The sequence below is a fragment of the Petromyzon marinus genome, chromosome 64 (genome assembly GCF_048934315.1).
Source record: "Petromyzon marinus isolate PM22_M1 ecotype Great Lakes invasive population chromosome 64, UKy_Petmar_22M1.pri1.0, whole genome shotgun sequence".
Lineage (NCBI taxonomy): Eukaryota > Metazoa > Chordata > Hyperoartia > Petromyzontiformes > Petromyzontidae > Petromyzon > Petromyzon marinus.
In genome coordinates, this window is record NC_133730.1 from 5,117,026 (window position 1) to 5,144,092 (window position 27,067).

At 50.5% G+C, this 27,067-nt stretch overlaps 1 protein-coding gene across 9 annotated transcripts in view; it reads left to right on the forward strand.

Annotated features, from left to right (window-relative positions):
• LOC116956329 (disks large homolog 2-like) overlaps positions 1–27,067 on the forward strand; it is a 539,014-nt gene that overhangs the window by 467,589 nt on the left and 44,358 nt on the right. For 7 of the 9 annotated variants that reach the window (XM_032977873.2, XM_076054103.1, XM_032977875.2 and 4 more), the window contains 3 exons: positions 16,216–16,392; positions 18,924–18,999; positions 26,650–26,752. In XM_032977873.2, the coding sequence (XP_032833764.1) occupies positions 16,216–16,392; positions 18,924–18,999; positions 26,650–26,752 (356 nt within the window). The remainder of the gene's footprint in view (positions 1–16,215; positions 16,393–18,923; positions 19,000–26,649; positions 26,753–27,067) is intronic. The other 2 variants (XM_076054104.1, XM_076054105.1) reach the window with 1 other exon arrangement.

The window sequence follows — 27,067 nt, forward strand, 5'->3', positions numbered from 1 at the left end:
CAATCCCTTTTTTCGGGCAACAGTTTCTCTTCTCAGCTTCTCGCGTGGCCTGCCGCGGGTAAATAGCGTCACGGCGTTCGCAGCGCCGCGGTCATTTCTTCGGATGGGGGGAACCTCAGTTTAACACGTAGGCTTTCGCGACCAGCTAGAGGTTTCTGGGTTGGATCGCGCAATTCTGTAGAACGTTGTTTGTTTACTCGCCAACACACAAGCAGTTGGTGCTGAACTAGTAACAAATTGGCACGTTTTGTTTACGTGACATACTTTACTAATTGGCCGTGTCGGGTGGTGGCGGGTTTATCGACACATTTGTATTGACGCGATCTAACTCAAAAACCTCTTGTGGGTGTTATATTGGTTGTCTGCCTTGAAAAAGAGCCAGCCGCATAGCTCACAGGCTTTACTCGGGGGGGGGGGGGGGGGGGATCGAATAATAATGAAACTTTGTGAATTACCACGTGCAACAGAAGCTGAGCAGCTTTGCGCGTTTCATCGTCCGAACAATTTTTTATTTGATAAAAGTGCTCGCCGAGCGGGAAGGGGCGCCCAGCCCGCCGAGCGGCGGCAAGCAACAAAACTGGGCGCTTGTCGAAGTCGTAATAATATATTAAGAGTGCAACGCGAACGTTTGAATTGAGCAAGGTTTGTTGTAACAAGGGAGGGAGGGTAGGCGGGAGGGATGGAGGGAGGGGAGGGAGGGAGGGATGGCGGGGGAGGGGCGGAGGGATGGAGGGATGGCGGGAGAGTGGGATGGAGGGAGAGAGGAATAGCGGGAGGGGAGAGAAATGGAGGGAGGGGAAAGAGGGAATTGGAGGAGAGTGGAATGGTTCGTTGGGAGGCAAGAAGCAGCAAGGGGGAAGCGTTGTGACCGGCACTGGGAGTTGGTGTGTTGAAACTAAAACTTGAACTTTTTCATTCTCCCAGGTAAGGCCTCACTGAGCGATATAGCTTTTTTCTTCTTTGGTTCTTTCGGTAAAGTCACGTACAATGATAATAAAATAATAAATTGATAAAATAAAATAACACAATAATATTCTCACGACGTTTCGGCCACAACACAAGCGGCCTTCATCAGGTGAAGGGGTGCGAGACTGTCTGGTAGGACAGCGCTGGAGTGAAAGAGCCACGTTCAGATACGGCCTTTAAGCTGTGTGAGAGGAACAAAGCGCCTGCTGCAGAAATAGAGCTTGTACCGAAAGAACCAAAGAAGATGAATCATTGCAGTCACGAAAGCTTTAAATCGAGATATAGCTTTTTCTTAAACAACCTGGCTATCACAAATGATAGCTCAACGAAGTGGCTTGTCATAAAAGTGGACATTTATAGCAGCCAAATGCATTATTCTAAATGTGGGTGGAAAAAACCGGAGGACCCGGAGAAAATTCCACACGACCACGGAGAGAGAAACGTGCAGCCTCCAGATATGCAGACGTCAGGGTTAGGATTGAACGTTTGTGAAAAAGTTATTTGTATTCTTAGCTCTTTCGGTAAAGTCACGTTGAAGGGAAACAACAAAATAATAAAATATATAAAACAATAAAAATTCTCACGACGTTTCGACCATAACACAAACGGTCGTCATCAGGTGTGTCGGTTTGCATAAATTATGACGACCGTTTGTGTTATGGGGTGAAACGTCGTGATAATTTTTATTGTTTTATATATTTTATTATTTTGTTGTTTCCCTTCAACGTGACTTTACCGAAAGAGCTAAGAATATGAATTACTGCAGTCACGAAAGCTTTAAATCAAAATTTAAGTTATTTGCAGTTAATTGGATTCCTCCAGTGTAAATACATATTCTGATTCTTAACCCACCATCCCCTGTACACCAGGCGAAGTAGTTAACATCCGCCACTGCGGCGCGCTAAACAGCATGGACGAAACGAAACGCTAGGTCTGACCTCGCCTCACCCTGCTCGATAGATATTTATATTCCGTAATGAGTGAAATGCTCGGCTCGCCGTCGATGCCTCCTTGCTTTGTTCGCACTCAGTGGCCATTATCGTAGCATCGCACGCGCACACAAGGACAAAGATCCCCCGTATAGCCTTCAGAGTTTTTTTTTCGGGCAAGTGCTTGCTCGCGAGCACCTCTGAAGACTGGCCATGGCACACACACGAGGGCACGAGCGGCCAGCACCGTGTCCCGCCCGCCTTTGCCTCCCGCACTGGCGATGTTTACACACCGTACCAAGAGAGTCGGCCGAGAGAAGGCCCAGGACCAGTTCAGAATATCGGCCACTGTCATTGGTCGTGAGCGGGAATCGAACTAGTGTGGCTAGGTTCGCGGCGACACCGGTCGTGTTCACGTATGCACACACAGCGGCTTTCATTCACAAATTTTTCCGTGTTTTTTTCACTCAAACCTAGCCCACGCCACCCCCGTCTGCTGCGAAAGACGAACAAACAGATGCATTGGGCCGCGACAACATTTGTCTCTTTGCTGTAAAAACAACAACAACACTAACGTGTATTTTATTATTATTTTCGTGGTGCCACTTAGCCGGGGATGGGCCCTCAATGGCTACACATGTGGCTTTTAAGAATCCCCTGCCACGCGTATGACCCTCGAGTTGAAAAAATGCACCGTGTGACTTGTAGGGATGCCGGTTTGAGTGCTCTGTAATCCCTCCTGTTGCACACTGCAGTTGCCGCTTGCCGACGTTTCCAGAGAAAGAATGGGAAAAAAAAAATCCTTCCCATAGGGTGCCTTAAAGATTAAAATGTCTGTCTTCTGGCGGTAGATAAAACGAGTCTCCCTTCTATTTCTGAGATGCGATCAGGAGGTTGTGATGGGCGGGACACGTGGTGTGCAGGGTGGGTGGAGGGAGGAGAGGGTAAGCAACTTGGAGGTTGGGAGCATAGCGTGGCAGGAATTTCCTTCGGATGTGATCAGGGAGAGGAGGTGGTTGTGATGGGTGGGACACGTGGTGTGCAGGATGGGTGGAGGAGGGAGCCAGGGTACCGAGACCGGCATTTGAAAGACACCCCCAGAAGTCAGCGATCGAAGGGAAAGAGAAGACTAAAAGTCCAAAGGATAGTAATTACGGATGTAATGGTGCGTGGATTCATCGTTTCAATTCGACGTATCCCTCTGTATAAATTGCATCATTCATATGAGAATGGATTACTTTACTGTTCACGCAAATTATATGCGGATGTAAAATTTAGGCTCACGAGGATAAACATAAATAATGTGGTGTCATCGCCTAAGTTCAACGTTTTGGACCGGGCCGGTTCATACTCAATTTGTATTTCTATTGGATCGTCGTCGTGACCTCACGTGACAGACTGACGGACATAGCCAACGCATTCACGTTTTGAACCTCCGTTGGAGAAGCGTCGATTAAAAAAAAAAATAACGCACTGCGTGTAAAATTCACTCCAGATTTTATTTTTCCCAAGTGCAGATTTTTTTGGAAACTTCAGTCCCCGTAGCCTGTAGCAATCCTTTCCATCATTCCTCGCCAACAAGCTCCCTTTTTTTGCCATTGGCATGTAAATGAGGCTGTGTTGCATCCAAAGTGCCGCCGGTACTAGCACACACAGAGGCGAGGGGTGGCGGGGGGGAACTGCGTGGGCCTGCTAGAACAATCGTCATTGCTGTGGCAATGCAGTCGCCGAGTCTGGGACGAGGAATCCTGACAAACAAGACTCCTGTGTGTGTGTGTGTGCCCTGTTTGAGGGTTGGGCGACGCGAAATGGCCCTCGCCCGGAAGACTTCGCTTCTCCTTGACCTCGTGACCCTGAGAGAGGCCCCGCAATTATGGGCGAATGCGCGGAAGTTTTTTTCGATTCAGAATTTAGCGGCCGGGCGCCGTGCCAGCGCAGAAGTCTTGCCGCGGTTTCTGATGTCGGTCGGCCCCGGCGTTTATGCGTTGTGCGTCTCTCGCCGCTGCTCGTTTAGAAAAAAAAAGTGTCTTGGGTGCAATTGTGAACAACAGCCGTATCAGACTTGAGTAACATCTAATCGCCATAATCATTGGTTCACTGCAGCTCAAAAACTCGGTCCCTGCAAGGCGTGTGCTGAAGTTAGGCTTGGCTTTGTTTCTTGTAGCAATTGAGAGTAGGGTTCAAGGGTTGCCGGCCCTTGACCCCGAGACACACTTGAGCAGTGTGGTGGAGGTGTAACGCTATACAGTACCTGATCTGAAAGCCATCCCAAGACTCCTAACAGATCGTGCTCGGGCAAGAGCCACTCGGTCAAGGACGGGGTGGTGACCAGCGTTTTTGTTATACCTTCACTACCGCCATGGTGGCGAGATGTTAACTACCTCGTCTGGTATGCAGGAGGTCGTTGGGTCTATCCCGACCCTGATGCCTGCTGCTGTATATTTGGTGTTCGCATGTCTCTCTCTCTGTCTCTCTGCCCGTGATTGCGTGGCTTTTTCTCCGGGTCCTCCGGTTTTTCCCTCAACATTTAGAATCAACATCACGCGTTTGGAGTATTTGGCTGCTGTTTGTTTCCACGCGATGATGATGAGCCGCCACTTCGTTGAGCTGTCATTTGTCACGACCAAGTCTCTTCTGAAATAAGGGCTACGTTGCCCAGTGGGCTTTTAACCGGGTAACATGAAAATAATGTTGTTTTTTTGGTGGTTAGATCGCGTCAATATAATTGTGTTTTAAATCTGCCGCGTAAACAGAACATGCCAATTGGTTAATAGTGCTGTACTAGTAACGAATTGGCACGTTCTGTTTACGTGACAAGCCTTTACTAATTGGCTGTGTCGGGTGGTGGCGGGTTTAATGACGCATTTTTGCTAACTAAAAAAAAACCTATACTATGGATGATATTGGTCAAAGCCTATGTGTTAAAATAAATACGGTTTAGTGCAGTGTTTCTGTAGCTTCCACCACGACTTCGCTGTGGGGTGTTCGTGAATATCCCATCAGTCTGTGCAGCTGGGCATGGCCTACTGCTGAGTTCTGGTGAGGGTGAAATTTCCCTCCCCACTTGCAGAATTGATTAATTTAAACAAACAAAAAAAACAACAAACCTCAACACATTCATCAATAACAACGCCGTGGCCTTAAAATAAGAAAACCCAAAATAATGCATAGCTTTGAAGAGGGCCATTGCCTGAAAACATCGTCTGTTATATATTTTTCCTAATTCAGGCCACCGTGTTATTGACGGGTTGTTGTAGTTAATTGTGCTTGTGCACCAATATCAACCAAGCAGCAGCAGCAGCTGCATCGTCAGATCATTTGTTTTTTCGCTTGCAGTGCTGTTTGCTGAAAGCCTGCAAGTTAATTATTATCCTTGCAATTGAGCCCCATTCCCGTTACGAGACGTCTAAATGTTGCAGGGTCTGGTGGGTGGGTGTCCCGTTCACCGCTGAATCTCGGAACGCGCGAGCGGCTTGGGGATAATTTCATTTAGAGAGGTGTTGTCGCAGCAATAGCGCCGTTGTTTTTACAAAGGCGTCGTTACCCGCCGCGGAGAACCGTAGCGGCACGACCGCCGCCACTCTGCGATAGCCGGCGCCAAATTTGTGCCACACGCCACTCCCCTGCGTGGCCTTACGGGAGCCTTGGCGCGTCGATGAAGTTGGTGCGCCATCAGAATGGGAAAGGGTTAAATGCGACTTCCGTTCTGACCGTGACCCTCCCTACCCCGTCACGGTGCTTCTCTGCGCACTTTCCAACTCGCCGGTGTCCCTTAGCGAGAGAGGAGGAGCTCCTTTTAATCGGCGCAAGTTACACCACCTGCTCTGTGGCGCACGAGAAGAAACTTTGACGCCGACGGAGAAAGCGGAACAAAAAAAGCTGAAGGGGGCGCCTTAATTTGCACTTGCGGTTGTTTGTTTCGCTTTGTGGTTTAGCAGGTGCGCCGCGCTGTTCCCTCTCCGTAAAGTTTTCATGTCCAATCGGCTTCCCGTTTGGATCTCGCTTTGTGCAAGGTCTCGCATTCAAATGCCCGATTGATGTGTGTGTGTGTGCGTGCGTGCGTGTGGGGAGCGGTGGCGCAGCGGGTAGCACGCTGTGCCACGAAGCCCGGCGAACCGAGGTTCGATTCCCACTCGCAGCCAAACGCCGATGACGATTATATTATCTGAACCGGTGCTGGGCCCTCCCCTAGGTCGACTCAGCCTCCGTTGAGTACCTGGTGCAGTTTTTAAACAATCACCCCCTCGTGTACCGTGCCGGCCTTCGTAGGCGCTCGCTTAGCAGCATTTGCCCCAAAAAGTCTGTTTAGGCTATACGGGAGATATTTGTCTTTGTGTATGTATGAGAGCAGTTGAGCACCAGTTAAGCACCCTGCACTTTGAACTTGGTGGCCCGAGTTTGATTCCTGCTCACGGCCAACACCGGTGACGGTTATCTGAACCATGTGAGGCCGAGTCAACCTAGGGGGTGAAGGCCCAGGACCGTCGTTTCAGATATTCGTCATCGGTGTTGACCGTGAGCGGGAATCGAACCACTGGTAGAGCCGGGGGGGGGGGGGGGGGGGAGGGGGTCGGGTGGGGTGGGGTGGCACGTGCCCCCCCCAATGATCCGATCGAAATCCCTCATTTCAATCGGATCATTGGGGTTTATTAGTAATAAAATTGGCATTTTGCGAGCGCCACTGCCACTGTGTAGCATATTATTACGTGCCAGGGACTCTATGAGATGATAGGACAATAGTCTGAGTCCATAACCGGCAATAAGCAACGGCAAAGCGGTTATAAGTGACTCGCAGAATTGTGCGCAGTTGCGTATACAGAGTCCACGACTTCCCTGAAGGCATCGACACCTTCAGCGAGCGCGATGCCGATCACACAACGCGGTTCGAATTCGACCCTCGGTCGATGGCTCCGCCATTGAATCGAACTCTTGTCGCCGGGTTTGTAGCGCAGCCCGATATCCGCTACACTACCACACACACGCACACACACTTAAAAAGAGTGAACATTGCCTGTATTCTCTATTCACTCGGAGAGGAACTGCCCTTGGCTAAGATTCCTGACATTAATCTTTTCGTAGGAATGTAAAGTGAAGAAAAAAAAAACACAAGTGTTCTAATTTCATGGTCGGTGTCTCTCCCAATGTGCAAGAAATGTCCCGTCCAAAATGTCTTTGGCGGAGGAGGATTTGTTTTTTCCCCCCCCGAGGCGTTTTCAGTTAGCAGTCGACAATGTATCCAGTGTGTGTGTGTGAAGGGTATCTATACATGTAAGATTTGTATATATATGGATCATCGAAATAATCAAAAGTGTCTTCAGCTATATAGATAAACGGACGGACAGATGGACGGACATGTATATTGACGGATTCACGGAGATGTATACTGACGGAGATGTATATTGACGGATAAACAGAACTGATAATAATAAGAGATTTGATTTATTTTGATTTATTATTTGTTTTTTGCCGGGCAGAAATGCCGTTCCAATTAGTTACACCGTCGTGTTGCGACGGAGCGTCCACAGCGGGGTGGCTCGTTTTCTGTGCGGCCCCCCCACCTCCCCCCCCCCTTCACATGCTCGCCGACGAATCCATCACGACCTGCTCGCTGACTGATTAAACGTCGGGGCCACTGGCAGCAGCAGCAGCAGCACGTATGGCGGAAACGAACGCGCGTGACCAGCGGGTAAACTTTCGCGCGTCACGAACGTTGGTAGATAACGGGAGAGCGATAAAAAAAAAAGAGACCGCTATCCGTCCGTCAACAACACCTGCAGCGCACGGCTGCAAGAAGCTCTCCCGCTTAACGCACCCAGAAGTCGGAACCCTACCGCCAAAACAGAGGGCTCCGTTAACAGGCGGCCTTGCCGGGCCTGCTCTTATTGTTCGGGCTTCTTGGAATGCACTGCTGGACCTTAGAAGGCGCATCATTGTACACACCAACCCCGCCGCAGACAAGAGTCCCCTGTATAGCCTTAACAGACTGTGAAGGAAAACGCTGTTAAGTCATGTGAAGACTGGCACTGCACGCAAGGGGGTCTGTGGGTGGGTGGCTAGCACCACGCCCCGGCCGCTTTTGTCTCCCTAGCGGCGATGGTTACACGTCGCGCCAGCTACTACTCGGTCGACGCCGAGTCGACGTAGGGGAGGGCCCGGAACCGGTTCAGTTTAATTGTCCACCGGTGTGCGTTGGTGGCCGTGAACAGGAATCGATGTCGGGTCGCCGTTCGGGTTCCGAGGGCAGCAGCGCGCCAACCGCCACGCCGCCACTCGGCACAAAACCAACCCCACCTCCAACTCAAAAAGACAAAGATGTCCCGTGTAGCCTTAACAGACTGTTGGGGCAAGGGCTGTTAGCGAGTGGCACGTACGAAGGCCGGCACGGCACGCGAGGGGTGTGTGGCCAACAAGGCGCCCGGTCGCCTTCGTCTCCCCAAGGCGATGTTTACACGCCGCACCAGGTACTGATTTGAGGCTGAGTCGACCTAGGGGAGGAGGCCGGGGAACTGGGGTCGCCGAGTGTGTCGCGCAGTGCGCTAACCGCTATAGTACCGCTCCCCCCCCAAAAAAAAACACACAAAGACAAAGATCCTCTGTACAGCCTTAACAAACTGTTTGGGCAAGTGCTGTTAGCGAGCACCTATGAAGGCCGGCACTGTGGCACGCGAAGGGGGTGGGTGGCCACAACACCCCACGCCCCGGCCGCCTTTGTCCCTCGAGTGGCGATGTTTACTACACACCACGCCGGGTACTCATTTGAAGCCGAGTCGACCTGGGTGATGCCCAGGACCTGCTCAGGTAATCGTCACAGGTGTTGGCCGTGAGCGGGAATCGAAAGGGGATCGAGCGCAGGTCGCCAGGTTCGTGAGCGCAGCAGCGCCCTAACCTGCTACGCCGCCGCTCCCCACCGACCAACACGCGCGCACACAACTCTTTCCGTTGCGCGATAAAGGCACTTTTGTGTGTGCATGCGCGCATCGCAGCAGCATTTTCCGCCCGTTGCACCGTCAAGAGATCGACCGTTGTCCCTCGACGGTGACTCGGACGCCAGTGCAGAAATATCCTTACAAAGGCCTCCCCCCACCACCCGCCATTGTCGATGGGGGAGCGCGACTTCTTTCCCGTCTGCGAGCGACTAAAAAAAACCGCGCAGCGACGAGGCCCCCCCCCTCCTCCCGAGAATCTTCGGATCCGCCGCCTTATTTATTTATTTATTTATTTCAGGGGCAGTGGTGAGATGTTGTCTTCCTCGCCTGGTGTACAGGGGGTGTCGGGGGGGTTCGATCCCGGCCCTGACGTCTGCTGTATATTTGGAGTTTGCGTGTCTCTCTCATCATCATCATCATCACGGTGGCTAGGAGATGTTAACTACCTTGCCTGGTATGCGGGAGGTCGTGGGTTCGATCCCGACCCTGATGCCTGCTGTATATTTGGAGTTTGTGTGTCTCTCCCATCATCATCACGGTGGCTAGGAAATGTAAACTACCTTGCCTGGTATACAGGAGATCGTGAGTTCGATCCCGACCCTGATGCCTGCTGCTGTATATTTGGAATTTGCGTCTCTCTCTCTCCCCGTGGTCACGTGGATTTTTGTCTCCGGGTCCTCCAGTTTTGCCCTCCACATTTTGTAATCACGTGTTTTGACTACTTAGATTATATTTCTGCTATGAATGTCCAAATGATGGGGCTAAATTGTTGAGCTATCATTTGTGGCCAGGTTGCTTTTGAAAATTAGGTTAATATCCCAGTGTGATTTGTCTGTTAGGATGGGGGGATGGTTTAGTTGTATTTGTATGTCTGGGTGATTTGTTTACCATTCTTGTACGTTGCACTCCTGTCGTGATTTCGTACTGTTTGCTGTCGCAATATTCTTACCCCGTGCCCCGACATTTGTGAAACTCACCCCTTCAAATTGGCCTTGAGCCTCCGCCTTGTTTCTGGTCGCTTACCCTGGTTCCGAGCGTGTGGGTTGGGTGGGTGGGTGAGTGGGTGAGCTTATGGGTGAGTGGTTGGGTGAGTTGGTGAGTGAGTGGGTGGGTGAGTTGGTAAGTGGGTGAGTGGGAAAATGTACCTTTACCTGTTAGTTCTGGCCGTTTACCCTGCGGGTTCAGTTTATTTCCTCCCATTAGCACGGTTGGCCACGTATGGTGTGAAAGAAGTGCAGCGTACGTACGCACGCACGTACATTGGGATCCACAGATGAAATGCGGCCCGTCAATTCCGGTCTCCGTTTCTGGCCTTCGAGAGACGCGGAGGGGGGCTCTGGTTGTCTCCCTGTCCATGCCCCCGCCGAAACGCCGGTCGCTTTAGGTTGTTTAATCAATCTTAACGATTCGCAATCCCGTCAGGGGGGTCACGCGGAGCGCGATGCAGAGTGTTGCTTGGCGTGTTGCGCATAGGGAGACGCAGATTGGGAATTCAAAAATGTCTTTCCTGTAAAATGATTTTGACGTCGTGTGCCCCACTCGTTTTTTGTTTTATTGTTCCCTTCTCTTTTATATCTTACATATTTGTTTTTGGATGGCCACTTGATTTCAGCGGATTGATGTAACAATGACTCGGACCGCTTGGACCGAAAATGCATGCGGAGGCCGTCATCCAGCAGTGGATTGTTTAAGGAATACAAAATAATAATTATTTTTCTAATATACAATTAATCTGAGCGCAGAGTCATTTTTTTTTAATCGGTTCAAGCTCCATCCTCACCACCCCACCTTCAATCAACCCACGCTGACTAGAGTGGTGAAGTATGGTCAAATACCCCCCACCCCTCCCCCCCCCATGACTGGCACAGCGTGCAGAGAGGGTTCCATCCAGCAGTGGATTGGCAACTAGCAGTGATTGATTCTACTGGGTTTTTTTCCGCATAAACCAAGCATATCAAACTCTTCACTGCTGAAAAGCTTAAAGAGGAATCTGCAATTTCCACCACTTTCTCAGCGTGGCTGTGAAAGCATGATATCATTGGAGCGACAGGATATCGCTTTGTCTTTTTCTTTTTCCATTATTATTGATGATGATGATGACACAGCTCCATGATATCCTCCCGGGTGACCGTCAACATCGATGAAACCCTTTCGACGGTGAAGCTGCATCGGTGGTGAGCACCGGTGACCGCTTAGGCTGTTCCAGCTGTTTAATTAATGAGGCAGCGAAATGCGCTCAAAAGATATCCGGCTGTGTCCTTTGAAAGCAAGGACATTTTAACCTCAGTTTTTTTCCCCTTCTCTTTTTCGACAACCGACGCAACAAATGTCATCTTGCCGTTTTCTCTCCGTCAGCGCGGGAGAACATCACATGCCGTTTGCGCGACGGTGTCGGTGCCGTCACTCGCGATGTTGATCGGTGATGATGTGGTGTGGTGAAGGTGTATTTGGGCTCCCAAGCAGAAATTATTTTGGGATGTGTGTGTGTCTGTCTCTCCTTTACGCTTCACGTGGCCTCAAGGTGCAGATAGCCTGGCACAAGCGTCGTGGTGACGTCACCGCCACTTAGTGGCAAATGGCGGTTGTTGTTGTTGTCTGTTTTTTCAATGCCTAAAATACCTTGTAAAGATCCATCATACAGGCTTTTTAGGTTAGATCGCGTAAATGACGGTTTAGATCGTCTAAATGACTGTTTGCGCGATCTAACCCAAAAAACACCTGTATCATGGATGATATTGGTCGCGAAAGCCTACTTGTTAAACTGACCTCGCAAAGGTGCAGGGCAAAGATGAGATAATTTTGCGCGCGAGATGTAGCAAGACGTGAGGGACAAGAGGTGTAGCGAGATGAGAGAAGCGGTGGGGGGGGGGAGGTACAGAGCTGAGTTGGAGTTGCGGTGAAATCAGATGGAGATGTGGTACGGTGCCGAGAAAAACGTTCGTCAACTCTTTTGGATTTTCACATGTTTTGATATATTTCAAATCTAAAATGTTATTCAGAATCTTAATCCAAGTCGTAATAATAGAGAAAGATAAGCTGATTAAACAAATGACACGAAAACATGATGCTCTTTCAACATGTGTTTATTCTCAAATGATTCTACATCCACTATAAGGACGTGTCTAAAAGTATGTGAACCTTTAGATTCAGTAACTTGTGACACCCTCTCGAGCAGCAATGACTGCAACTAAGCGTTTCCTGCAACCTTCGGATTTGAGTTATTTTGGCCAACTCCTTCAACTCTGTGACATTTGAAGGTTTGCCTTGCCATGTACAGCTCGCTTCAGGTTCGACCAAAACATTTGCGATGAGGTTTAGGTACGGGATTTGACTAGGCCATTTTAAAACGCATAATTTCTTCCTCTGCAGCCATTCTTTTGTAGATCTGCTTGTAGGTTTCGGATCGTTGTCTTGCTGCGAGAGACTTGCTTTCGGTTCAGCTTCAGCTCACGGACGGACGGCCTGACATTCAACTCTAGAATCCTCCGATACAATACAGAATTCATTGTTGTGTCAGTGATGGCGAGCCATCCAGGTCCTGAGGCAGCAAAGCAGCCCCCAAACCATTGCATTCTCACCACCACGCTTGATGGCTGGGATGAGGTTCTTCTGTTCGAAAGCAGCGTTTGGTTTTCCCCAAACGTAACATTTCTCATTGAGGCCGAAAAGCGCTGCCCTTGGCTCGTCTGTCCAGAGAACATTGTTTCAGAAGCCTTGTGGATCATCGATGTGCTCTTTGGTGACCTTCAGATGGGCAGAAATTTTCCTTTTGGAGAGCAGTGGTTTTCTCCTTGCTTATCCTTCCATGGACACCATTCTTGCTTCGTCTTTTTCTGACAGTCGAATCATGAACGCTCACATTAGCCAAGGCGAGAGTGGCCTGCAGACCTTTGGATGATTCTCTTTGGGGTTTTTTGTGACTTCCTTGATGATTTTCTGGTTTGTTTTGGAGATATTTTGGTAGGACGACTGCTCCTGTGTAGAGTGACTGTGGTCTTGAACTTTATCCATTTGTAGACTATCTGTCTGACAGTGGATTGGTGGGGCCCCCACATCCTTAGAAATGGTTTTGTAATCCTTTTGCAGACTGATGAGCATCAACAACTCTTTTTCTGAGGTCCTCAGAGATGTATTTTGATCGTGGCATGACTTGTTTCCACACACCTGTATGGTGAAGACCAAACTCACAAAGTTTCTGATCAGCCTCGCACGCAGCAGCCTATAACACCTGGTACGCACTTTTGGTTCACCTGCCCAAACCAAGCACTGTCCATGCAGGCTGAAAAAAACCTGCTTGGCTTGCGAGTTCTGATGAGATCATTGGGTATGTGCAAGGTGATTCGGTGCGAAGACGGATTTAACAAATGCAGTAAAACCTTGGATTGCGAGCATAATTCGTTCTGGAAACGTGTTTGTAGTCCAAAGCAATCGGAAATCAAAGCGAATTTCCCCATGAGAAATAATGGAAACACAACCCAAAAATATTCATGTAAAAATGATTAAAGCAAAATACCTTTTTATATTTTTATTATTTTAATTTAATATAAAGTATTCAAATTTATTGATTAAATGTAATCGTGGCTGGTGTGAGGGAGACGAGAGAGTGGAGAGGAGGAGGAGGGTTATTGTGTAGGACGACTTTCACTGTCACTAACGGAATCACTGCCATCTGTTGGCTCACTGGAATCTTTTTCTTTTTGTGTGACTTTAACAAGGAACCTATCCAATGACACTTGCTTTTGCCTCCTTTTGAGGATTTGACATTGCATTGTCGTTAAACAGATTCATCACTCACACTGCTACAGCCTTATTTGGATGGTGCTTTTCTACAAAATTTTGAACTGTTTCCCACATTTTACACACCTCCCTAATCTCATTTGAAGTGAGGGATTCAACCTTTTTCTTCATGGGGGCCATTGTTGCAGTCCAGTTACTAAAGAACAGTCACTACATTTGGACACAAAATTTAAAAAAAATGCTTTACGCACACACACGTGGTCACAACGCTATATTAAACAGTATACGGTCGCACGGATGTTCACTATATATGAGTGAGGCACGCCGACTGAAACCGAGCATGGGAGACGATTACCCACAATCCTGCAGCGAGAGCGAGAGAAGAACCATCGGCTCAGTTGTGACCACGTGACGCTCGGCAGACAAAGCGTATACGTACTACTCGTATTGCAAGACCTCGCTCGTTTATCAAATTAATATTTACTTTAAAAAATGTGCTCGTCTTGCAAAACACTCGCAGACCAAGTTACTCGCAATCCAAGGTTTTGCTGTAGGGTGCAGTGATTAAAAAAAAAACCATCTATGTATACATGTGTTCGGTGTTTGAGTAAGCGAAGTAGGTGTACTATACACGGGCCCGAATTCCAACGGGCATTTGTCGCCAGCCGCCACCACTCTCTTCAAGGCGTTGTCGTTCCGCAATCGCACGGACGGTGCTGTTTTTTTTATAAAATAAACCTTCGTGTTGGCGACGCGTGGGCCGATTAATACACAAGAGTCCGGCGCTCCAAGCCGGCCGCTAATGCTCCCAATAAAAGACACCACCGTGACACTTTTCAGACGGATAAAAAAAAATATCCCGTTAAGACAAAGTGGGGGTTTCAGTTCGCCATTGGATGAGGTGGGGGAGGGCCACGCTTTGATTTCAGGAGAAAGCTCCTTTATTATATTTTATTTATTTTCTCCTCCGCTGTCACCGCGAGGAGCCGACATTTGAGCGGCGTGACGTTAATTCCCGAAAAACGACGGCGTGCCCCGCCCCGCCCCGCCCGCCCGCCCCCCCGGTGCTCTCGGGAAAAGTTAAAGCGCTTTAAACCGTCGTCCCGACGGCGACCACGCCAGCCCTGCGGGTAAACGCAGGGCTGACGTCGCGGGTAAACGCAGAACGCAGGCTGGCCTGCACAGCCGCGGAGACTCCGCCGCTCCGGGAGGAGAGGGGGGGGGGGGTGGCGGCGGCTTCTCGTCGGGAGCGCCGTGTGCGGCCGCGGAGGGGGCGATGATAACGTAACCGGCGGCACGGCTGCTCCCCGTCGTTCGTGGTTGTGGTTGTGCGGAGATGGCGGTGGTGGCGGAGGCTCGTGGTCTATTTTTTATCGTTGCCCTACCAGCAAAACGCGCTCGGTCCTCACGAGTCACGGGACCGGGGGGAGGTGGGGGGGGGGCCCGTAAGGAGGGGGGAGGGGGGCGTCTGTGAGAAAATAGCTTCGTGGCCGCTCATCGGATTCCTCCTCCTCCGGTCTGAATAAAGATTCGGATTCTGCGAGTCGCTGGGTGAACGGGACTCGCTGGGGGAATGGCGCTCGAGGCCCGGTTTAATCGCCACGGTTGTGCCGCCAAAACCCCGGTTGCAAGCCTGGATCTCGGCGGCGCCAGCCCGGCATCCTGATCCATCGTGCCAGCTGGCCACCGAACAAATAAAACGCCTTGCCAGCGGGCATCCGCACGGTGCTGTGTTTGCGCCGCTAGTGGCCAACACCTGTGAATGATTGAATGACATCACTGTACGGTTGTCAAGTGTGGACACTTACTGCGGGTCTCCCGTTTACGACAACGCGCGCACAGCAATGTCCAACTTCGTCTCTCGTACAACATCTCAGTGTTTGTGTTCGATTTTATGTTTTGCCCCCTCCCCAACCTGGCAAGGGGTACCACAGTGGCGAGATGTTAACTACCTCGCCTGGTATACAGGAGGTCGTCGGTTCGTTTCCGACTCTGATGCCTGCTGCTGTATATTTGGAGTTTGCGTGTCTCTCTCTCTCATCATCATCACGGTGGCTAGGAGATGTTAACTACCTCGCCTGGTATACAGGAGGTCGTTGGTTTCGTTTCCGACTCTGATGCCTGCTGCTGTATATTTGGAGTTTGCGTGTCTCTCTCCCTGTCGTCGCGTGGAATTTTCTCCGGGTCCTCCGGTTTTTCGACTCCACATTTAGAATCGACGTGCATTTAGGAGTATTTGACTGCCATAAATTTCCACGTGATATGCCACTTCGTTGAGCTTTCATTTGTGGCCAGGTCGCTTTTAGTGCTGCTGCTTTTCTCTACGTTTTGGTCAAGCTTCTGATCAATTTAGCCACAGTGTTTGACAAGGCAAGTGTTCCGTAATAACACCACTCTATACTGGCGTTTTGTTCATATTGGCATCCTCTTTCTGAGATTTATTGTTCCCGCCCCGTTACGGGAAGGCTGACGGACAATGCTCGCGCGTTGAAACGCTCGGCATTAGCTGCAAAGGCCGAAGTCGCTCCGATCTTTAGATGTCAGTTTTTTTTTTAAAACAATAAACTTTAAATTAGTGAACCAGTGGTTGTATGTACGGGTGAGTTTGAGCACGTGCGTGCTTGTTTGTCTAATCCGGCGCGCGGCTGTGCTCGCAGGGCGCTGTTCGACTATGACAAGACGCGTGACAGCGGGCTGCCCAGCCAGGGCCTGAGCTTCAAGTACGGGGACATCCTGCACGTGACCAATGCCTCGGACGACGAATGGTGGCAGGCGCGGCGCGTCACAGCCGGCGGTGACTCGGACGAGATCGGGGTCATCCCCAGCAAGCGCAGGTGCGGCTGGGTGGGTCGGTGGGCGATCGGGTGGGTACGTGGGTACGTGGGTGACTGGGCGGGAGAGTGGGGTGGGGGGTGTTGGTCGGTAAGTTAGTGGGTGAGTGGGTGGGTGGATCGGTGTGTATGTGGGTGGGTTTGTGTGGTTGGGTGAGTGGATTTGGGTGGGTTCCTGGGTTGCTCGGTGACTGGGTGAGTCGACGAGTGAGTGGGTTTGTGGGTGGGTCGGTGCGTGGGTGGGTTTGGGTTCGTCGGTTTGCCAGTGCGTGGGTGGATGGGTGGGTGAGTCGATGAGTCGGTGCGTGTGGGTGGGTGGTTGCGTGTTGGCGGGTGAGTGACTAGCTGGGTGAGTGAGTGAATTGGTGATTGTGTGTACGGATGAGTTTGAGTGTGTTAAAACGAGTGTGCGTGTTTTGTGAGTGTATTAGTGCGCATGCGATAATGTTCCTGGCACGTTGTGGTGAATGGCAGCAACTGTTATTGTTGTGTTTGCACAAATGGCGCCACGACATGTAAAACAACAATTATCATCTCGTCGGTGCATCGTGATGCAAACACGAAGCCTGCGGGGTCATAGCACACCTAGCGCACGGTCAAATCTACGGTAACTGGTTATCACCTAGCACGCACACTTCGCGCGATCGTAATTGCAATAATAATAAAGTGCCCCGGAACATACGCTGTTGATGTCAAACAAAAACAAGAAGAACAACAATAATATTGAGAAATAAAACCCAACGCATCACTCGCGGGTCTTTGGGAAGGGAACAAAATAAAATGAAAATCCTAATTTGATTTTGGCTGCCGCGCGTCACGGCGTGAGTCAGCGCTGCTGCGGTGTTTTTAGAGGCAGTGATTTATTGACTTTGCATTTTACCAGGTAAGGGCCCCACTGAGCTACGTAGCTCTTTCTCAGAAGCGACCCTGGCCATCACAGGCGACAGCTCGACGGAGTGGCGGCTTATCATCACGTGGGCATTTATAGCAGCAGCCAAATACTCTGATTCTAAATTGTGGAGGGGAAAACCCGGAGGACCTGGAGAACAATTGACGCGACCACGCGTGGAGAGAGACACGCAAACTCCAAATATACAGCAGCAGGCGTCAGGGTCGGGATCGAACCCACGACCTCCTGCATACCAAGCGAGGTAGTTAACATCTCCTAGCCACCGTGATGATGATGAGAGAGAGAGGCACGCAAACTTTAAATATACAGCAGGCGTCAGGATATGGATCGAACCCACGACCTCCTGTATACCAGGCGAGGTAGTTAACATCTCCTAGCCGCCGTGACTGACGCATACCCTGCCCCCACCCTTCCACCCGCAGCTGCGGGAATCGCTGCCGCATTAATCCCACTGGCGCACACGTGCGTCTCCGTTGCCCGTGTGCCACGTGTGTGCCACACGTGTTCCTCTAGCGAGGGCGGCCAGTGCCGCCGCTGGGTCGGGGAGCGGTTGTGGCGGGGAGCGGTTGTGGCGGGGAGCGGTTGTCGCGAAGGTCGTTAGGTGAAGCGGGTAGTGTAACTGCGCCGTGACCACCATTAGTTTTTTTTTTTTCTCCGGGGTATGGCTAACATCGGATATCCCAGCCGGTCCTCAGCTCCTCCGGCCGTCTTCACCATGCCGCCTTCGCCGGCGTGGTGAAGTATGGCCAGACAGCCTCTCCGTGAACGGCACGGCGTTGGCGGGGGAGGTCTTCATCCAGCAGTGGATTGACGGAAGGGCTGTCAATTACGATGATTAATTAATGTCGTGATTTTTGTAATTGTTCCAATTGGTTATTCGCTCTGCTTTAAGTATAAGCTTGCTCCATACCTCATGAACCCTTTGCCAGGGAAGCCCTCATTCTGCAGTGGATTGACAAAAGCAAGGGACCGCTGCACATGTTCCTCTAGGCCATTGGTTCTTAACCTTTACTGTAGCCTGGCACCCCTTTGGTTCTCTCCATCGTGAACAAAATGTATAATGTTAACAAATACTTAGGGTTTTATGCAACAAAGTAGTTGTACTTACGTGCCCGTGCTCAATTCGCCTTTTCGATGATTTACCTTCTATATAAAAAAAAAAATCTGTCCGTGTCTCGCACACCCCCCAGAAAGGGCATCTCGCACCCCCAGGGGGTGCGTGCACCCCGGATTGAGAACCGCTGCTCTAGACCCATGGACAATCCCGTCCGTTCACCCTCTGCTGGCTACGTACGGTGCGAAAGAAGTTCAACGTACGGAGCGTTGCACGTTCGCGACGCAAATCGCCGCGGGCGTTCGGCCCAGCGGCGGCTGATTCCCCCGCCGTCGTTGCTTGCGCGCTCCGCGATTTACCGCAGGTTCTCGGCGCAGGCCCCCTGAACCGAGCAGTCGCAACAGCAATCGCCCACTGAGCGGAACGTGTGCTCGCGACGGGTCGCGCCAAGCCTTGAATGAGGGGTTATTTAATCGAGCTGATTAACGGCGTCGCTAACGCGCGCCTCCCTATGGACGTTTGCCCCCCCCTACCCCCACCCCGCCCCCCCCGTCGCCCGTCCGCCCGCAGGGTGGAAAGGAAGGAGAGGGCGCGGTTAAAAACCGTGAAGTTCAACGCCAAACCGTGCAACATCGACGGAAAAGGGGTGAGTCGTCCGTGCCGTCGTCGCGGCAAGCAAAAAGAAAAATCTCGGACACCCTCCCCACCCCCCCCCAGGCTCATCGAGAGGTCGTCCACCGCGCTACCGCTGACGGCCCCCTCCCCCCCAGTCGCCGCTGTCGGCCGCCCCGCCCAGTCGCCGCTGACGGCCCCGGGAACCTGTGCCGCGATAGACGACAGAGAGAGGGGGGCCACTTCTCTCCCGGCAGTGTTGCACAGGGCACGCCTATGCCAGACCCCTCAGCATTGTTGTTAATTCCGTGAGTGACGAAGTTAGTGACGGAGCGTCGTCGCCATCGTCATCACCACCACCATCATCACCATCATCACCACTACAGTACTACCATTATCATCGTCAACATTACCATCACCGCTACCATCATCACCACCACCAGTATTATCAGCCACCATCATCATCGTCGTGACCACCATTCTCATCGTCTTATCAGCACCATCATTGACGAGACGTGAATCGCGGTGTCTGAGTGAATGTGCAGACTGAGATAGTTCAGTCACATTGCGAGAGGCCGCAGTGCACCGAGGAGGAGCAAGACTGTTAATTTGGCTATGTACATATCTATCCTATGATAGTTAAATAGTCACGTATATGTCTACAACAAAAAGACATTTGCTGAGCTCACCGATTGGCCGCCGTATAATATTAGGGGGTGGGCGTGATAGGGCAAAAGCGTTGAATGACCGCGCGCTCTAAACGTTTGACTGCTTTCCTCGACCGCACTACGGGGGCGGGATGGGGGAATAGCCTGCGGCAATCTGCCGACTGAAGCCTCGGCTGAAGCGGGCCGAGAAGTTCAAGTTGAATTTGGTGACGTTGGCTCGGTAGCATTAGGCTGCTTTGCAAGAGAGAGAGAGGCACCCCCACGTGGGACTTTTGTACGGGACGTTTTAGCGTCCAACGCCTCGTTCGTTTCGTTGAGGTTGTGTTTTGTGTTTTGCACTTGACGTCGATTTGCACGTCGTCGCTAACGATCGCCGCTGTTTACATTTTGCAGGTGCTGCGCTGTTGTTTTTTTTTCTCGCGTGGTTTTGGGCTCCTCCCCCGCCCCCCCCCCCGTCTATAACCCAGCCCCGCTAAATTTTAAACTGCGGGTTGCTCGGAACGCGCCAAGTTGTAAATGTTCTGTTTTTTTGGCGCTCTTAACGTGATCCCGTTAGCTTTTTAGTTCGACTGTCGACACAAATGCCTTGTTACCTCCTCTTCTTCTCACTGTTTTGCTTCGTGACGTATTTTCCTCGGTCCATGTTCGTCTGTTCGCGGGAGGGGGGGAGGGGAGGGGGAACCCAAAACAATATTTTTTACCTAATATGACCTGCGGTTACGAACATTCGCCCGAACTGAGTAAAGTGCCCGTGTGAGATTGTCGTCTTGTTCGAATGGAAGATTTCTTCATCCTTTGCACCAAAGTTGCCCGTGACCTTTCACCTCCCGCGACTCTACGTTAACGTATTTAATTTTTTTTAAGTATTAACAAAAAAACTAATCACATCAAAGCGACTAATCACGACTGACGGTCAAACTAATGGCACCGCATTTGTGAGACTGGCTAACAGAGGGAGAAAAAAAAAAACTTTATTGGTTTAACGTGTGTGTGCAGAAGCCCTGACGTGTGACCTGTCTTTTACTTAAGCTGCTCAGTTGGGACCAGAGAAGCTTGCCATTGAATGAGACGCACCGCACATTTCAGTCTTTAACAGCTGGGGCTCAGCACCACCACCGTTCAGTGGGCAAGATTCAAATGCTTTTAAGCAAAAAGAAACGACAAATAACTTTTCCACCTAAACCCAATCCTTCTCATGTTTCATCCCGAACTGTGAAAGGCATCAACGGAATTCGCCTTTTTTTTTTAGTCCGTGCTCATCCGTGGCATAATTTCCGCGCTCTTGTAAAAATGTGTTCATGTTTTTTTTATATACACACACACCACACACCACACTCCTCCGTCGCTCGCCGTTCATCACACTTTTCCGGTAGGAACGAGCCGCAGATATTCGCGTCGGCGCGAAGTGGATCTGGTGCCAATTTGAGCACCAAACGCCTGGAGGATTCTGGTAGATTCGGCACGCAAATCTGACGCGATCCTCCCCACCCCCCCCCCCCAAAAAAAAAAATGGTAGAATGGAAACTCGCCACCGTGGGCTTTGGTGGTAGTAGAACCGCGCGGGGGCGGTGGCGGGGGTGGGAGGGGGGGAGCCTTCGTGCTTTGGTGAACCAAGAGGCGATTGTTCACGCTTGTGGCGACGCCATCCGGGGGGGGTGGGGTTGGGGGTGCGGGGGGGAAGACTGTCGTTTCAAGACGAACATCGGGGTAACGTCAAATTCACATTCAATTAGCCTTGAAAGTGAATGCCCCGGATTGAATTGGCGTGCGCCCGCCGAATTTCACCAATTAATGGGTGTTACCGTCGTAGATAAAAAAAAAATTGTCTGCATGGTTAAAATACCCGTATCTAAGTAACAAGACAGTCGTTGAAAGTAAACTCAAGTTGGCTGATTGTCGTAGGCCATTACCATAAAGGCCACGGGTTCAAATCCCGTCTGGGGAGCGTCGATATTCAGCCCAATCAGCTTCTTGGACTGCTGCATTTCATACCATTTTGTGGTAAGTCAATATTGGCTGTCCTATGGAGGGGATTGTAATATTTCGGAGGCAGATGATTTGATTCGGTAAGTAGTAACTCGTCAGATAACACGAAAATAGTTTGGGGGGGGGAGGGGTGAAGAAAAAAAGTCTCTCCTCTGTTTCCACATGTGCCGCTGGACGGGAGGTTGATTATCATCATCCGCGAAGCGTGCCTTCGGTAGGCAAAACATCCGGGATAGGGTGCCGCTCAAAATGTAAGTTCGTTAATTTCAAGGTCACACACCTCCTTGGTTTTATTAGTCTGCTGCTGTTCAACTGAAGCCACTGCAGGGTTTTCGAGACAATCTCCTCGACATTTACCGGATGCTCGGCGGAGTCGAGAAATCCGTGCACTCACCTTTAAATTACCTCGACTGAAAACTAATTTCTTTAGAACTACGTTTTGTGTTTAGTTTGTTGTCCTTCCCCCGCACCTCCGATTGGCACAGTTGGCTGCGCACGGTGCGAAAGAAGTTCAGCACACGTACATCCATAGTCCATTGGAGATAAATGCAGTAGCACAGCCCCGCACTGCTTGTGTGGAGGAAACGTTGACATCGATGAACCTTGAGAAAGGGAGGAGGAGGTGCCCAATTAACTGAGCTACTTTTCAACCGTTAATGAGCGGACACGGACGGTGTTAAGCCCCAGTTGTTGATTAAAGTTAACGCACACGCTCGCACACAATACGCGCACACGTGCACACACTGTCAACACGTTACCCTCCCCCCCTCTCTCCTTCTTGCATGGCACTTGACTAAGCTTGCTGATTATGAAGTTTCACATTTTCTTTACTCATTTCCCAAGTCTGCATGGGCATGCCAAGGCAACTGTGTGTGTGTGTTTATTTATCTTTTTTTTACTTTCGGTTGCTGTGAATAATTTTTGCAATTTCAGTTTTCCAGAGTCACGCTCAGAAGGTCATAATCATGTTTACAGCTCTTGGTTAGCGTGCCCACTAGATGAAGCCACCCCCCCCCCCCCCCCCCCATGCCTCGTCGGTCTTGGGGAGTTATCGTTTGACCATACTTCACCGCGTTGGGTCATCGCACGCCGATGAAGCGTGGGGGGGCTGAATGACTCCCGACGCAGATATCGCCCGCCACTGACGAATACATATATAGCCTGGCTGGGATTTGAACTCAGGTCGCCGAGTACGGTCAAGCGACTGTCATTGACCAGGTGCAGATAATGGGAGGGAGGGCCTTAATGCAGCTGTGGATTCACAAAAAGGGTGTTGCAATGAGGCCGTTTTAAATAGCAAAATCTGTGCGTAAATTACTTTGTGACATCAAAACGAGAATGGCGTGTGACGGAGGCCGTCGGCGCGAGAGTTTAGGTTTGCCGTGGCAATATCCTTTTCGCGTCGCACCGCTTGACAATGGCGGGGGGGGGGGGGGTCGGGAAATGTCGCAACGGTGGTGAGATTTGAGTTTTTTTTTTTTAAACGCATCTGGCACATTCAAAATTTCTGATTGCCGCTCGCTCAGAGGATCGTGGCGTTCCTTCTGTGCAGCCGCGAGATTTTAATTCTGTAAGGTAACTCGCATATAATTGGTCAACTCGACGGTATTGTACGTCGTAATAATTAACGTCTAATTGGACAACTGAATTGTACCGGACATAAATCGGAATAATAATTAAAGGGTGGCGTGGTAGCAGTAGTGTTCAGCGCGTGCTCTGCTGTTAATTCGGCCATCACTGTCCACGGGCCGGCCACGGCTAACATCAGTGGCGAGTGATATCTGAGCTACTGGTCCTGCGTGCCCCCAACCTCTTCACCCGACCCGTGATGACCAGCGTGGTGAAGTATGCTCTGATAACCGCCCCCCCACCCCCACCCTTTTCTGACACGGTGAGGCAAGACCTTTATCCAGCAGTGGATTGAGGAAGGTTTTATATTTATACATACTCAAGCCTATTGGGGTGTTCATTTGGCCGGGTCGTGCCGAGGTTCAAGCACCCACCGCACTGTAAATTTGGTCGTGAGTTCAATTCCCGCTTGGGGTATTCATTCCTCGGCCCATCATCCTCTTTAAAGTGAATAAAATGGCTTCCACTTTGTGCGAAGTTAATAATAACTGTCCTATCGGACATACTAGTCCCTGCCATGTGAATGTGGAATTTCCGGCACCAATTTTTAATTGCATCTAATGGAGGTTAACCTTCCCCACACTCATTCGACCGTATTTAGACTTTGCGACAAGATGATATTGATATGTGGTGTGCTGTATCGGAGTCTCGATCAAGAGATATGGCATATGGTACATTCTGGAACACTGAATATAAAACGTTGTATTTTATCTACCCGTTTATTTTATTTGTTTACAGATAACGGCATCCTTGAATCCCATAATTGCTCCGCATTTGTTTTGTTTTTTTATATATATTTTTCGATTTTTTTTTTCTTTCTGTTACCGTTGGTTTTCTTTGACCGTTACGTGTGCTCGCTTTTTGAATCGCCCCGACCGCATGTGCTCAACGAGCGAATGTCCATTGAAGCAAACAGCCCCTGTGTAAGTGCCAACCGTAGAATTATAATTTTTTACAAACGCGTTTAAATTAAGTAAGAAAAAAAGCCAAAAGAACGTGCACGTTTTGCCTAGGAGAAAATCTCAATGAGTCCCGAAGTCTCCTGTTTCAGTGGGGGGAGGGGGGAGCGAGGTGAGGCCCTACTGCTAAATTTGCCTTTGTTGTGGCCAACCGAATTCCAGAATCTGAATGTATTTATACTGGAGGAATCCGATGAGCTACAAAGCTCTTTTTCACACATGGCCGTTTGGGACGCGTGAGCCGGCAAGCGAACGATAGCAGTGTGAAATAGAGACAGATAAATGTAAGCAAGTCAGTGAATAAAAAAAAATCAAATGAACACAAATAAAGTACATGAATACGATTTGTCAACACCAGATCCAAGCTTGGGGGCAAGGCAGTAAAAAAAACCAACAACAGTCCCAGATCACACCAAGTCAAACGCACACAGTCGTCCCTCAGTAAAATGGCACGTTAAAATTGACCTGTTTTTCGCACGCGAGTAAAGGATCAAAGTTTCAAATCGTGTTTTGAAAACGTGGTTGAGAGAGAGCTACGGAGAAAACCCACCCCTTGCTCTATGAGTGGATAATAACGCTCGAAGCGCTGCGCTGAGGGGTCGTGAACCCGCTTTCTGCACCGCTATCCCCTGGCCGAAGCCTCGCCCGCTCTCCCATTGGCCGCTCGGCAAATCTCGCAACGCAACTTTTTCTGCAAATCCACCAGTTTTGGGCCCCCCTCTTAAAAACGATTGATTATGCCTTTAAGACCATCTCTTGTCCTTTCCCTTAAGCAGCTGTTGCGTAATAATCACAATAATTACAGTTAATCAGTCACACATGCGCAGACCTTAGTTTAGAACAGGGTGTGGGGATATCCGGCCCGTGACTTCCAATTTGTACGGCCTTTCATTCATTCAATTTATTTTTTGAGGAAGAATTCGCCCCCCCCCCCCCCCACTAAAGAGGTCATCGCAATACTTAACAGCACAAATGATACGAAGGTAGCCCTACCTGCGAAATCAACGCATCTGCAGCCGCGTGAGGCCTATTGCTAGGAAACAACCCATCAACATCGATATTAATCCTTCGCTGCAATCATATTGCCAGCACTATTCGGGTACTAGAGGGGTGAGGTGGTAGGGGTGGGTTATTCTTTTTTTACTTCTTCAGTCAGTCCCGCAAAGAGAGACGCTCGCGAATGTCCCCTCCTGCACGCGAGTTTTCGCCAGTCACTCCAATTTCCTTTCGCGCAAGAAAAAAAAACGGATTCTCGAATCCATGTGCGCGGAGGCTTTTGGTTGTGGTTTCCCGCTCGTTTACGCGTTGGCCGTCTCCTCTGATTTCTTGCCAGTGGCCAAAACGAAACGCACGGTTGATTGGAATTTGATGGAAGACCTCTAGCTCGCATTAACATTTGTGCCGTAAATTTTGATTTAAAGCTTTCGTGACTGCAGGGATCCATATTCTTGGTTCTTTCGGTAAAGTCACGTAGAAGGGAAACAATAAAATAATAAAAATATGAAAAATAATTTATTGTTTCCCTTCTACGTGACTTTACCGAAAGAACCAAGGATATCTGTGCCGTAGGTAGCCGGCACACACCTTGGCTTGCAATTTGGAGATCACCGAGTTACATCTCCCGGCGTGGCAGTTGAAACGCCTCTGTCCACCCGGCATTGGCTTCAGAATCGGAATATTTATTTAGACCAGAGGGGAAAAAATCCGATGAGCTATGAAGCTCTTTTGTGAGATGCCCAGCAGTGGGCCACACCACTGCGAACCAATCTCGCAGGTCACGTGCGGGGGGTTAATTGCGGCGGGCAGTGCCTCTTTTTTTTTCCCCAAGAGTAGGCCAAATCGCATGGAGTGAGCTCCCCTGTAGGAGCGGCCTTCTTTCATTAGCAAGGCCCACGAGGCCAATGGCGGCCCCCGGTGGCCTTTAGCGAGGCTCCCCCCCCCCCCCCCCGCCATTCATCATCATCGTGCTGATCACAAACCCCCAATGGTGTTTCAAATGGTGTGGTGGGCCCTCACACACACACTGATGATGTGTTATCGGCGAAAGTGGCGCCCCCCCCCCCCCCCCCTCTGAAAATGAGTGACGAACACTGGGATAGAGCAACGTCCAGCGGAGGCCCTCCTGCCGCTGGAGGCTTGAGCAAGCAATTGCAGGGCTCCACAATTTTACACTGTCTCAAAGCAGTTATTATTATTATTATGAATACGATATCCCCCTATGAGATAAAGCAGGCAGTTGTCCTGCTCGCAGCTTACACAGGGCTTGTTTGTGGAGCATGTTAAGATATCCCTGTTTCATCCTCCCTCCCTCCCTTCCCCCTTTCCCCTCTCCCCCAACCCCCGACCCATCTCCCTGCTTTGCCCGATATATCCCCTCCTCCTCCCTCCCTCCCTCCTCCTCCTCCCTCCCTCCCCTCCTCCCTTGTCCCCCTCCCTGTCCAGCACTCGTTCAATGACAAACGTAAAAAGAGCTTCATCTTTTCGCGAAAATTCCCCTTCCACAAGACGAAGGCGCCAAGCGATCAGGAAACTGTAGAGACGGAACGTAAGTAAAGCCCGAGTCCGGGGGGCGGGCGGGCGGGCGCGGCGGAGCGACGGAGGGCGGCGTGCCCGTGCTGCCCACCGTCAGGTCGGTTCTTTGCGGTCAAGAGGCTTCTCTCAGCTGTTCCCCCCCAACCCCCCCCCCCCCCCCCCCCCCCCCCAAAGATTATAATTAATTGATGAAAAGCCGACGAGGAAGGAAAAATAAAAAATCGCGCACGCACGGATCCTGGTACGCTTTACAAAAGGGCGGCTTTTTGGTCCACCCCCGCTCGCCCCAGACCCCCCCCCCCCCCGGATAGCGTTTCGTCGGCGACGG